Source organism: Mus caroli, chromosome 15 (genome assembly GCF_900094665.2).
Source record: "Mus caroli chromosome 15, CAROLI_EIJ_v1.1, whole genome shotgun sequence".
In the NCBI taxonomy this organism is placed as follows: domain Eukaryota; kingdom Metazoa; phylum Chordata; class Mammalia; order Rodentia; family Muridae; genus Mus; species Mus caroli.
In genome coordinates, this window is record NC_034584.1 from 92,029,396 (window position 1) to 92,044,032 (window position 14,637).

The 14,637-nt window shown below is 44.3% G+C and overlaps 1 protein-coding gene across 1 annotated transcript; it reads right to left on the bottom strand.

The window, feature by feature from the left end:
• Window positions 1-1,526: 1,526 nt before the first annotated feature.
• LOC110311032 (olfactory receptor 8S1-like) lies at window positions 1,527-2,444 on the bottom strand. The gene has a single exon (XM_021184229.1). It carries the CDS (start codon window positions 2,442-2,444, stop codon window positions 1,527-1,529), a length of 918 nt encoding a protein of 305 aa, XP_021039888.1.
• Window positions 2,445-14,637: the final 12,193 nt, after the last annotated feature.

Consider the following 14,637-nt stretch of genomic DNA (forward strand, 5'->3'; position numbering starts at 1 on the left):
TTCAAACGTGGCAGCCTAAAGAAGACACGCCACCAGGTGAAATGGCAATGTGGGTGGGGGGAAATGTCACAAGGCCTCACACCCAGATGAAATTAAAACCTATTGAGAGAATCGGTCTTTTCCAGGGGTTATCCAGTTGGTTATCCAATCTTGAGTAGTCAGCTTTAAACACGGGGGGCGGGGGGGGGGATGTTATGGAACAGCAATAATTAAAGAAAAAGAAACTCATGAATTTGAAATGAGGTAGAGGGACATGGAGGTAGTTGTGGGTGGGAAAGGGTATGTGATAAAAATGATGTAAATACAACATTTGTGGATGAGATTCTAAAAAATCAAATAAAACCTTTTTAAGTCATACAGATGTGTTATGTTATAATACGTTAGGTGAGTAGTCTGGATGGTCTGAAGACCCTGCATTGCCCAAGGGCAAAAGGAAGGCATGGCAGTGCTGATCTGCAGTACCTGTGAAGAAACCCTTCTGCCTCTTCAGCCTCTCCTGGGCTCCTGGCAGAGCTCAGTACTAAGAAGGGAGTTTTCTGTCTCTCTGCTTCCTGTTGGCTGGTGCTCTCTGCTTCTAGAAGCTGGCCACGTTTCCCTGCCTCGTGGCCTCCTCATCAAGAACGCCAGCCTTGAGAGGCAGGGGTGATAGTAAATCTCCCTTGTGCTTACATTATCCCTGTCCTCCCGTTTGCCTGGCCTTTTCTGTGTCTAGCTGTAGAGTGCTTGCACCTTTACAAGTCCATGTGACTGTGCTGGAGCCCCTGGATAATCTAGGATACACTTCTTCTCTTCTAATATGAAGTAGATCTGTCCAGAGGCCCCGGAATTACAGGTGGGAGCTTGCTGTTACGCCAGGAATGTAGTACACTTCTTGGCACAAGTTAAGAAATATATCAAATTTGGCATTGTTGTTCTTTCTTAACATATCACCCCAAGGGTAGTTGCCAGAGAACGGGGCTGCGGGTTTTTTAAGGAGGCACAGTATTATAGGCTTGGTTCTAGGGATTTCTTCTTGTTTACAGTTAATATGTAAATTTCCTGGATAACTTCTCCTGAACCTTGATTTCACTCTGGGTAAGAGTGTATGGATTGAGATGCTTCATCAGGAAAAAAAGACAGAACCGTCGACCTCTCCTGAGCCACAGGGTCAGCCCGACCCTGTAATGGTCATCTGCTTCTGAGGGAGTCAGATTTCCCGAAAATTTGGAATATATTTTTTTAAACATGAAGGTATGGTGAGCTGCCAACGACAACAGCTATTTATACAGACATGAAAAATGAACATTTCTGTAAGATGCTCTCCTGGAAAGAGGGTTCACTGATCCTTTTATCATTTTCTGAATAAGATCTCTCACCCTAAAAGTTCTCTGCTTCTTTCACAAATATTTGCAAAAGAGCAAGAGGCATGTAACATTTTCCATCATGAATGAACAACCAAAAACTCCCCTCAAAGCCCATCATCTGGTTGAGGAGCACCGCCATGCCGAGTCTATCTTATCATAATGTTGTGTGTGATATTTGAGAGGTTAAACATGCTTTCTGATCATTCTTCCCAGCGCTGCCTTCACCTCCTTGTTCTTCAGGCTGTAGATGAGGGGGTTCAGCATGGGGGTGATCAGACTGTACTGCAGAGAGAAGACCTTCTCCAGGGGGGACCCTGAAGCCGGTAAGAGATAACTGATAAACCCCGAGCCATAGAACAAGATGACGGTAGTGAGATGGGACAAGCAGGTGGAGAAGGCCTTGCTTCTCCCTGTGCTGGAGCTGACCCTCAGGACAGTGGTGACAATGCGGCCATAAGAGCAAACAATCATGACAAGGGTTCCAAAGAAATGCACGACAGAGGAGCAGAGCAGGAGTATGAAGTTGGCGGTGGTGTCAGAGCAAGACAGAGGGAAGAGAGAAGACAGCTCACAGCTGAAGTGAGGAATCGTTTGGTCCTCACAGAAATCTAAACTGACAGCCAGGAGGGTATTAAGGAGAGCATCCACAACGGCCAGACACCAGGAGAGCCACACCAGCCCCACACAGAGCTGGCTACTCATCACCTGGCTGTAGAGCAAAGGGGAACCGATGGCAACGTAGCGGTCATAGGCCATCGCTGCAAGCAGACAGGCCTCGGTGCCGCCGGTGGCGAAGACGAAGAAGGCCTGAGCCAAGCAGCTTTCAACCAAGATGGTTTTCTCCTCAGAAAGTAGATTCTCGAGCATCTTGGGCGCCGTGACAGAGGAGTGACAGAGATCCAGGAAGGACAGCTGTCTCAGGAAGAAGTACATAGGTGTGTGGAGGTGAGAATCAGCCGCAATCACAAGCAACATCAGGGAGTTCCCCACCACAGTGAGGAGGTAAACCAGAAGGAACAGGACAAAGAGTGCAGGCTGAATGTCGGGGTCGGTGGATAGTCCTAGAAGAACAAACTCACGGACAGCGCTGTGGTTCCTCATGGCTGCAGAGAAAAATACGAAACAAAAACAAAAGATAAGATCCATCATTAAAGACCCTTAATGCGCCTTAGCTCATAATCCTACTCACCATAAACCTCTGCTCAGCTACTTAAAAATGAGCTCCCTGGCCGTGACTAAGACCATTAACATTATAAATCCACAGTGCTGTCTTCTATTGTGATGCCTTTCTCTGAGCTCAGTCGCAGCCGGCCGAGAGTGTGAGAAATGTTTCCTGTCAGAGACAGAGAAAAAGCCCCGGGGTGGGTTACTGGAGAGATGAAGAGCTGAGACAGGGACTTAAGCAGGTGCAGAGACACTCAGTGTGTTCTACAAACAATAAAAGAAAAAGTCAAGAGCGCTGGACCAAGCACCAGAAAGCCAATCCTTACTTACTTCATTGTTTCCATTTAACTTTAAATTAGATCTGTGTGTGTGTGTGCATTTTAACATGTCCACTTGCCTGCCAGAAATAAGAAACTCTATAAGCATAAACCTGCAGGAATATAGGCAACATGAAGTCTCCGAAATATCAGGATCCAGCAAGGCCTCAAAGAACCTGAAGGCTATGAAATTAAGGTGCTCGGGAGTTTTCTTCTTTGAAATATACCCAATTGCTTAGTGTTTAGTGCCATAGTATTATTTAATTTTCAAATGTATGCATATAATAATGAACTTTTAGAACAGCAGGCTAGATGTCTAATGCCTAGGAAGTAGATGGACTTTTACAGGCAATTCCTTGCCTACATTGAGGCATGAGATGCTGAGCCCTGTTTGAAACATGTTCCTGTTAGAAGCCCATTCTGACACCCACCCATCTGATAGACGTGCAGTGGCCTCCCGTGTGCATAGCATGTGTGGGCTTTGTCAGTTCCTCAGGGGGACCTAACCTGTCTTCTCACAGCTGTGTGCCTTGTGCCATGCCAACCTGAGTCACAAAATAATTGTCTGATAATCTTGCCTTCTCTCTCTTCTAAGTCAGCCTTAATTCACCCAGTTCTTCTGTGAAAACTGTGAGTGACTCCTACGTCACAGGTAGAGAGCAGCTAAGCTTCCCAGGTTTGGAGAGAAACAAAACCCAACCAGCCTGATGTCTCAGCAGGTCCACCCTGGATGATGGTGCTACCTCGAGAGCAACATTTTAAGGGAGCAAAATGCTGAAAGCTAACGTTTTATAGACTTAGCATTGGTAATATGAAGTGGTAAATCAGACACTGTATCTAGACATGTATTTTACTTCTTTGAGAAGAAGAGAGAATTCATCCTCTTTCTCTCTTTAGATATGGAGGTGGTCAATGCCCACCCTCAGATCTGCCCATCCCACCTCAGAGGAAAGCAATGGAGGAGAGACCTTGGCTGAAGGGTCACAGCGGCCACAGAGGCTTGTGCTGTGCCATTCCAGAGCCAACACAAGTCAAATCTCCCTTTTCCTCTAAGCACGCCCAAGTGGCTGCCGAGTTTCCAGGAGCTATAGAGAGATTCCAAACTTCCTTTTTCCTTTACAAGAAATTAAACCTTATTCATGCAATTCAGATGGCTACACAAGAGTCTTCGTGTCCAAAAAGGAAAAATAAAAACCATTGCTGCATGACACTGGGATTGAAGGGGAAGAGAGGACTCTAGTGTCACATGCCAGGAGAGCAAAGTGAGCAAAGGAAAGAAGGACTGCGCTGGTGACCATGGAGAGCGCCAGCTTCACACGTGAACCTCAGATAGACTCACCAGTGTAATGCAAGTCAATTCATTCTGCAGGCTTCTCCCTCAGAGCCATTTAGGGACCCTCAGGGGAAAAGCCTTTTAAAAACAAAATGAAAAGTTCCACTCTGGCTGTGCCTGATGCTTGAAATTCCACCCATCATTGATTTGTGCAACTTTGATGTAACAAACTGAAGACAAATAATTACGGGATACAACACGAAAGGCTTTTCCTTTCCAACCAATACGATTTAGGGTGTGTGTGTGTGTGGGGGGGGTGATGTTAATTGACTCTTGCTCAAGAGAAAGGGCTCCTTGAGAGCTGCTCATCTCAAAACCAGACAAGAGGTAACACACACAATAGCTGATCCTCCACGGTTCTCCTTTATAGAATAAAATGAGAGAGAGAGGAGACACAATGGCAACAGGGAGAGAGGCAGAGATGACAGCCCAATCTATGTAACTATGTAACGGCAGTGTGAGCATCTACACAGTTGCAAGTCCTTATGCCACAGATACTTGGCAGGGGGGGGGTGAAGAAAGGAACAGCCCAAGGCTGAGCTACAAAGGCTGGCTAAATGCATCCTGATCACACCCAATGCCTTCCCCCACTTCCCCCGTCTCCTGTTGGATATACTGTGGTGTTGACTACGGGAGGCACCTCGCTCTGTTTTGTTTCATGAAGCATTCTTTAAAACTGTAGACTCAACATCACATAAATTAGAACAAAGCAAAACCTCACTAGATTTCCGAACAAACCACAGTTATCCCTGCTGTGCAATCAACTGACAAAGATCGGATCTCCACAGGCTGGGGAGCAAGCTGATGTCATCTTACAGAGGACCCATTCCTGCGGGCCAGGAGGAACACCAACAGCCAAGCACACTGCCCCTCACCTGTGACCTCTTAGTGCTTATTATCCACCCTAACACTGCAAACTGTCTAATACTGGGGCTGCACACAGCAAGGGGCAAGAAAAGATGCCACACCTCTGTGGGGACATGATGAGAAAGTAGGCAGCTTCCTGCAAACCAAGGAAAATGGCCTCCAGGGAAAGCAAGCTCACTTTCACCTTGACCTTGGACTGCTAGCTTCACCAGAAATACAATAGAATTTTCTGCTATTAAGACAGTAATTCTGCAACAGAGTTGCTTAGAGCTGAGACGCCATCCTAAGACAACATAGTACGACTACCTGACTACCTGTACTTGAAAAATCTTCCCATCCCATCTGTTACAGAGTAAGGCTGGCACGAAGTCTCAGCAAGTAAAGGTACTTGCTACCAAGCCTGATGACCTGAGTTCCATCCCTGGGATGTGCCCCACCTCCATGGTGGAAGAAGAGAACTGATCCCCACGTGCTGTCTTCTGAGCACCACGAGTGTGCTGTGGCACACATCTGCCCACACTCATGTGCAAACACGAATACTCAGTATTACATACCATTTGAGTTATTGATAATTATCTTAGGGCAGTAGTGAGGCTGAGGTAATACAAGAGGACAGGCTTGTTTGTGTGAGTGGAATGGTTAAGTATTAAGGGATAAATGTCCATGTGTTATTGTTACCTTGTACTTTCTAATGATTCAACATGGCAGATTCTACCGGGGCATAAGCACAAAGCTATGTAAAAAGGAAAACCGCGTGCCTACAGAAAGCAAAATATTAGTGCTTGAATCTGAATCTAGGTTAAATTATATTAGTGTATGATTCTCTCAACTTCCTTGTATGCTTAAAGCTATTCAGATTTTAAAATGCCTTTAAGGGCTAAAGCAACAGTCAACCTTTGCCTTGAAGAATACAAGCATCCTAGCTCAGACGCTGGAATCCACACATAAAAAGCTACCTGTGGTGGATGCAGAGACAGTGACGGGCAGACCCCGGGGGCCACTGGTCAGCCTGCCTGGCTTATTTGCAGAGTTCCAGGCCAGTGAGAGACACTTTTCAAAGCCAAAGGGAGGAACAAAAGAAATTGCTTAGCACCGGATGGTCTTCCAGAGGACCCACATGACAGTTCACAAGCATCTGAAACTCCAGTTCTAAGGGACTGCGTGCCCTCTTCTGGCCTCTGCACAGACCAGGCACACATATGGTACACAGACACAAGTGCAGGCAAAACACCCATACACACGAAATAATGTTTTTAAAGTCAGAAACAAACAAACCAACAAAAAGCACCTAAGGTACAACACCCAAGCACACAATTTTTTAATTATTTGGTTAAATTTCCACACGTACATAAATTAAATAGTTAACTTTTAATTAAGAAACTTACCCATCAAAGGAATTTGAATTAACACAAAATATTATTTTACTGCAATCATATGTGCATTTATACATGTGTGTGTACACGCACATCAGCTACAATGTATTTCCCTTGTCTGCGAAGTTACCTCGGGTGTGATGTAAACTTCTGGCAAACTGCTGCGCTTGGTTTGCAGGCACGCCCTCCACCCTCACAGAGGCCCTCTCTAAATTACATTATATAGTTAAGTGTGTAACTGAAACAGCTGTAGCTATGCTCCTCTTTCTGTTTTCATTAAGTGTCTGACGAGCAACACTATCTCCATGATACAAAAATATACATAGAACTCACTGAGTCAACGTAAAAGATGGCAGGCAGAAACCAAAACAGAAGAGTGACGGAGGGATTCCCTTCATGTCCCTTCAGGTCCCTGCAGTAGGAGGATGACAATGTTAAGATTTATTATTGGTTAGGAAAACCATAGTTAGGGGAGCAAAATCAGGCCTGCTATTTTCCCTGTGGCGTGCTAACCCCATAACCAGATCGGTGCTTTAACATTCAGTGTGGTGAGAGCTCAGTCTCTGACTGACACCCATGCTCCTCAGTGCCAGTCGGACCCTGCCCTGGGTTTGTTCTTCTGTTAACCGCTTTAATGCCACATTTCACTGTCAAAATTGTCCAGTAGACACAAGTCAGCTCAGGCACAGAAGTGGCAAACGGTCTCAACATACTGAACTGTTCAAGGCTAATGATGATTTGTAAATTTACAGGTTTTTTTTTTCTTAAATTTTACTTATTATGTGTGTGTGTGCACATGCACACACTTGAGTTCGGGTGCCTCAGAAGCCAGAGGTGTGGCATTCCCCAGAGCTGGAGTTACAGGCGGTTGTGAGCTGCTCAGTGAGGATGCTGGGAACCAAGTTTGAATGCTCTGAAAGAGCGGTCCAAGCTCTTAACCACTGAGCCATCCCTCCAGCCCCAATTTTCCCACCTTCATTGTTCCGTGCTGTGAGGATCTAATCGAATCATGAAAGAGCTTTAACGGAGCTCTGTTTCCAGTTTGATTTAAATCATCAATACACCAATGGAGAAGGAGGAGAGGTCCATCTGAGAATCCGTAAGAACGGCTTAAACCAAGGGAAGAGACTGCTGGAGGGGTGTGCGTGCAGGAATGCTCGGGATAGAAAAAGACACAAGACAAAAGGAATTCAAAATGAAACCATAATATCTCAGAAAGGCACAAAGAGAGAGGCAGACAAAAAAAAAATACTTCAAGGAACTGGGAGAAGAAATGGGACCATCTAGACAGCCGGGGACATCTGTGTGCCCCTGTCGAGTATTCTGAAACTCAAGAAGCCTTACCTCAGGTGATTTCCATCAGGAAAGCACATCACTAGCTACACAGCTCTCAGACAGGTGTAGCCTTCAGTCCAGGGAGCTGAATGAGAAATGTATACAAGGCCTCCGGAACTCCCCTACAGAGTTGAGGACACTTCCCTAATTTTTATCTGGGAGTCATCACAACCCACTCCGTATTTTTTTGAGCAATTTCTTTCTTGTTTCTTAATACTGATCATGATCATTCGTCTACTTGACATCTTCCAGGACTGACAGTTTGCTGGTAGCATTGTCTGAAGGGACCCTCCAGTGTATACCATCAGGAAGGCAGCGTGGTTTAGAGTCAATGAGGCCAGTGGATTGAGTCAGGGAGCCTAAGAAGCAGTTGACTCAATGCCAGGCAGTCCCCGGAGGCATGCGGAAGCTTGACTTTTGCATCGTTAATTAAACAGGACTTTCTTTTTTTTTTTTTTTTTGGCAACAGGGGACTTTATTATGCATTATCTTTGAAAACTCTGGATTAAACTATTGGATGAGAAATCTTGCTGTGCTGATGACAGCTCACTGGAACAGGATGAAACCTGTCCCTGTGTAGGAAGGCATGATTTTTCCAATGACAAAATCCAAGGGGAACAAATGAACCATTGGAGACTTAACATGGAGGCTGAGACAATTGTGCTTCCCTCCTGATCATTTTCCCACCTGTGTATGAAGTAGGTTTGTAAGAACAACTGCACTGAGTAGCCGAAGAGCCAAAGGAGGAAGAAGAGTAAAGCTCTCTCATTATTACTGTATTAAATAAGAAATTACAAAATAATCTTCCGTTACATCATTAGGCACCAGACCTACTTACCTACACAAAGTGATTTAGCGGATATGCCCAAGGTACTTCTTAGGAATGTGATCCATGTCTAGGGTTAGTTTGGTCCGTTTTGTCATTTAACTGTGTACCCGAGTGCTTTTTTCCATGCCTACAGGCAATAACCAATTCATTCATACTAGATTCATCATAAAGTCTTTCTCCCATTGATAACTATTCAAGGTAATAAATAATAAAGCAAATGTGCTGTAATGAATTCTGCCCTGGGCATTCTACGCCTGCACTGGGGGTATGTGCTAGTTCTGTGTTCCAACTCTGTATGTAATAACTGCATCCGAGTATGTGTCTGACAGCCTGGTCTCACAGTTTGGATAGCACACTTCTCACTGATAGCAGTTTACTAGGTGTATATTTGACTGGCTTCAAGGTAAGATATCTGTATGGTACTCATACTCAAAGAAAATGTTCACATCTCAGTGAGAGAAGAGGAGGTCGGATATTCTATAGTTACAGCACAAAACCACTTAAAGATGTAATCTAAGAACATTGCCACAAAAGAAAGAAAGAAAGAAAGAAAGAAAGAAAGAAAGAAAGAAAGAAAGAAAGAAAGAAAGAAAGAAAGAAAGGAAGGAAGAAAGGAAGGAAGGAACTGTGTCACAGTGGGAATAATCTACTGAGTCAGGAAAGAAATTAAAGATTTCCTAGAATCCAATGATAATGCATTATGGGTCACAATGAAAGCAGTGCTAAGAGCAAAGTTCATACCACTAAGTGCCTTCATAAAAAAAATCAGCGAGATCTTATGCTAGCAACTTAAAAGCATGCCTGCAAGCTCTAGAACAAAAAGAAGCGAACACACCCAAGAGGATTAGAAGGCAAAAAATAATCAAAGTCAGGGCTGAAATCTGTAAATTAGAAACAAAGAGAACGATACAAAGAATCCAGTAAACAAAGGCTAGCCCTTTGTGAAGACCAACCAGATAAACACTTAGTCAAAGTCACCAAAAGGCAGAGACAGTATCCAAATTAACAAAATCAGAAATAAAAAGGGAAGGGACATAGCAACACACACCAAGGAAATCCCAAGAATCATTGTCTGTATCCCTTTCATAGTGATGAACCTCCAGAGCGAGTGCAGGCAGGCGCTCAGCGACCCCCATAGCCCCAGGACTTTCTGAGGCTGAGCATTTCTGATGCTCCTTTCACATGTTGTATGTGGTCCTGGCTTCTATCATTTATCATCTTTCCCTCCTGCAACATGAACTAGCTCTGTATTCCTTTCATACAAAGTAAGATTCCATTTGTGATCATATTATGGTTTGAATATGAAATGTCCCAAATGTTTTATGGGTTGAATGCGAGTTCTCAGTTGTTGGTGCTACTTGGAGGAAGCTCTGGAAACTTTAGGATATAGGAAATAGGTCACTGGGGTGGGGAACTGTTGGCTACCTCCCCTCTTCTTCTTGGACCCATGATAGGACCAATGTTTCTACTCCACATGCTCCTCATCATGATGCCCAGACTCACGGTGGAACCAACCCTCCATGGACTAAAACCTTGAAACCATGAACCAAAATAAAGCTCTTCTCCTTTACATGTGTTTCTGCCAGATATGAATGTTTGTCACGGTCGTAAGGGACTGGGTTTCATAATGGGTATACTGCAGCAACTAATGTTCATTGGATTGTTTCTGATTTGTGGCTGGTATAATATGACTACGAGTGTGGTGACAATTTTGGAATTTTAAATTCTTTTAAAAACACAGAAATATAACACCATGTTTTTGTTTTAATCCCAGGTGTGGGGTACAGGGCTGCTTCATATGGTTCACAACAGCCGACTATGATTTGCCTCATGCTCTAGCAGGGACGTGATTTTGCCAGCAGCAGTTAGTTTCTGTGACTATGTGACATTTGGAATTCTGGGGACTTTTCAGAGGGTGTATAAATGCTAGAGCCCTGAGAGGCATGGTGGGTTGTTAGTTGTTATTGTTTGCTGTTGTTTGTTATTGGTTGTTTGCTGTTGGTTGTTGTTGGTTGCTTCCTGTTGGCTGCTAATGGTTATTGGTTGCTGTTGGTTATTGGTTGCTGTTGGTTGTTATTGGTTGTTGTTGGTTGTTGATCCTTATTTGGGTCTGTCATGGGTTCTCTATCTGGAGTGAGTAGAATCTATTAACATCCCCTGGGAATAGTGTCATGCTACAGAGGGTGCATGTATACATGCATTTGTACATGTATATGCATACATATATACATACATTCTATATGCATGCATGTAGAATCCAGAGGTTAATGTCAGGCATCTTCAAGTGTGTTTCCTGGTCAGACCCTACTTCCTTCTTTTGAGACAGCTTCTCACTATACCTGGGGCTCATCGATTCAGCTAGACTTGCTGACCAATGAGCTCTTTATGATTTTTGTGCCCCCCCCCAAGCCCTCGTTTCCCAGCTACAGGGTTACACATGTGGGCCACCATGGACAGCTCTTCCATGGGTCCTGAAGATCTGAGCTCAGGTCTTCATTTCTCCATGGGAGACACTGCTAAGCCATCTCCTTATCCCTCTAGGTTATCTTTTTTATTTCTTCTTTAAGCCATTGGTTATTCAGTTGTGTATTGTTTAGTCTCTGGGTATCTGGGGGAATTTTAGGGTTTTTTTCTAGATGCTTATTTATATGTTTCATATGACTGTGGCTAGAATTGAGATATTATATGATTTTAATCCTTTTAAGTTTATTAAAACTTGTGGCCTAACATCTATCTTAGAATATATTCTACTGCAGTTGGGCAAAATGTGTTACTTGGGTCCAATTTATATTATTTTTTCTATATTATCTATTGATTTTTGGAGCATAGAAATCCCATGATATCATGGCACTACTATCTATTTCTTGCTTTGGATCCATTAATATTTGCAATATTTTTTTAGATCTCCCATTTGAGGTGCCTACATATTTACAGCTGTTAAAACATCTTAAGGGATTAACCTCTTCATTACAATATGATGATCTTTTTCTATTACTATTTTGAGCTAATATCTATTATATAGGAGTATGCCCATACCTTTGCTCTTGACTTCCATTTGTTTGGAAAACCTGGATGTCCCTTCACTGTCTGTCTGTCTTGTGAAGTCAGTCATGTCAAGGAAGCATGTGGTTAGATATTTATGTTGGATTCTTTAAAGATTCTGTAAACTGCTCTATATATCTGTGATGAAATAGGCTGATGTAATTGTTAATAAAGTCAGGATTTAGTGTCACCCCCTTGTCTCTGTCCTTTGCTTCCTCTTGCTCTTCTCCTTTGTAATTTGATCTTTCATTGGCAGTGGTACTCTTATTGTGGCCTTCTTTTCTGTGCTGCTACAATAGGTTTTTTATGCACAGTTTATATGATTTGTATATGCTTGTCCCAGTGAGTAGCAGGATTAGAATGTGTAGCCCTGTTAGAGTAGGTGTGTCACTGTGGGTGTGGGTTATAAGACCCTCATCCTAGCTACCTGGAAGCCAGTATTCTGCTAGCAGACTTTAGATAAAGATGTAGAACTCTCAGCTCCTCCTGCATCATGGCTGCCTGGACGCTGCCATGCTCCCACCTTGATGATAATAGACTGAACCTCTGACCCTGTAAGCCAGCTCCAATTAAATGTTGTCCTTATAAGAGTTGCTTGGTCATGGTGTCTTTTCATAGCAGTAAAACCCTAACTAAGACAACAGCCTACATATAATTGATATTTATAACCATTTTTTAATCTGATAGTGCTTAATTTTCATTTCACACACACACACACACACACTGCACTTCTACACCTCTCATGTTTCCTTTTTGATCTTACAACATCACAACCACACTATTAAGATGACCTAATTCTATTGCTCATTATCTTTGCCAGTAAGTTCATGTGTTCATAGATGAATGTTGTTTAATTTTCAGCTTAAAAGTATCCTGGAATGCCAGTCTTGTGGAGATGAAAATCTTCGGCTTTTGTTTTCTAGATAGGATTCTATCTCTTCTTTGTGTCCCAGAAACAGGCTTTCTGGGTATAGCAGCTTTAGTTGATGTGGAGAGCCGTGCCATGAGCAATCGCCATTATAAGATGGCGCTGGCTTCCACTGTGCCTAACTAGTAAACAAGCCTTGTGCGCAAGTGCAAGAGTGAATTCACGCCCAGTCACTGCCCATCTCGGGGTGTAGTAATGAGGTGATGAGCGAGCAACAAATCAGGGGCTGACACGCCACGCTGAAGGCTATATAAGCAGCACCATTTTCTGGGTTCTGGGTCTTCCCTCCTGAAGAAGCAATAAAGCTTGCTGCAGAAGAATCCGGTTGTCCGAGTGTGTTCTTGCCAGCGAGAAAGATAGCTCGGGACAAGTGGCGCCAAGAAACCCGGGAACTTCAGACCATCACCGGTGCAAGGGAGATCCCCCGTTCGAGGGGCGGGTTCAGAACTGTGGGACACGTAAGGCTCTGTAAGGTATGTTTGGTCTTGAAATTTCTTCACTGTTAGAGGCCTTTTTGTATGTTTTCACGGGGCTCGTTCTTTTTCTTTTGATTACGTACTGCTTCCACCGCTGGAACTGCTGATTGGTTCTCAGTCGCGGTCAGGCACAGTTAGATAAAAGGGCAGCGAGCAGTATGGGAACTTCCCACTCTGTGGTGACCGCCTTACAGTCGGTCTTGAGGCAGTGTGGCCTAAAAATCTCCACTAAGACTATAGAGGGTTTTGTTAAAGAGATAGATCACGTAGCGCCGTGGTATGCGTGCTCAGGGACATTAACTATCACCTCTTGGGAGAAACTGAAAGGAGATCTAGTTAGGGAACAGCAGAACGGCAAACTTAAAGCAGGGACCATGCCGTTGTGGAAACTGGTAAGATCGTGCTTAACAGACGAGGATTGTCAGCAAATGGTTGAGGCAGGGCAAAGGGTCCTGGAGGAGGTTCAAGACAGTCTATCAGAGACAGAGCGGGGAGAGAGGTTAAGAGTTGAGAGGAAACAAGGTGCACCGAAGAATAAAAGCCTTTCCATGGGCCTTGAGCTCGAGGAAAAGAGAAATAAGGGAAAGAATGCCCTGGGAGAGCTTAGAAAAGGGGATGGAAAGGGAGAGAAGAAGAGAGATCGAGCAGGGGAGGCACATAAGGGAAGGAGCCTCTATCCGCCATTAGACAAGTTCAAGGCACTAGCTGTTAGTAGCTCAGAATCGGATGAGGAGCTTGGCCCCTCTGAAGAAACAGACTTAGAGGAGGAAGCGGCTCGCTATGAGGGAAAAAGATACCAGCCAGATGAAGGACGAGCTAATCAGTCACAGAATAAGACAAAAGCAGCTAGAGACAACTGTCAGTTCACTGCGTGGTCTCTAGGCTCTCGACCTCTGGGTCCTGGTGCACCTCCGCCCTATGTGCAGAGGTATCATTCAGACTCATTCATTCCAAAAGAGGAACAGAGAAAAGTGCAGCAAGCATTTCCAGTCTTTGAAGGCACCGATGGTGGACGCATTTATGCTCCGGTGGAGATATACAGATTAAAGAGCTTGCTGAGTCAGTCCGTAACTATGGAGTCAACGCCAATTTTACTATAGCTCAAGTTGAAAGGCTTGCTACTCTGGGAATGACTCCCGGCGATTGGATGACTGTAGTGAAAGCTGCAGCTCCTAACATGGGAATGTATCTAAAATGGAAAGCTTTGTGGCAAGACTCCTGTCAAGCACAGGCAAGGGCCAATGCCGCTGTTGAATGGGGACCAAAGAACATGGACTTTTGAGTTACTTACAGGTCAGGGACAACACGCTACTAACCAGACAAATTACCATTGGGGAGTGTACGCCCAGATCTCAGCTTCTACCGTTAAGGCATGGAAGGCACTCTCTAGGAAGGGAGAGGCAAGTGGACATTTGACAAAGATTACTCAGGGTGCCCAGGAGTCATTCTCAGACTTTGTGGCTAGAATGACAGAAGCGGCAGGAAGAATCTTTGGAGACCCAGAGGCAGCTATGCCTTTAATTGAACAGTTGATCTATGAGCAGGGTGGCTATTACACCTAGAAAGAGCAAGGGATTGCAGGACTGCAGGTTTGCGGTGAACTTGGAGGGTCACTCACTAATGCTGGTTT

What these genes read in the sequence shown, in the direction of transcription:
- LOC110311032 (XM_021184229.1), bottom strand. Translation starts at nt 2,444, where the DNA reads ATGAGGAACCACAGCGCTGTCCGTGAGTTTGTTCTTCTAGGACTATCC.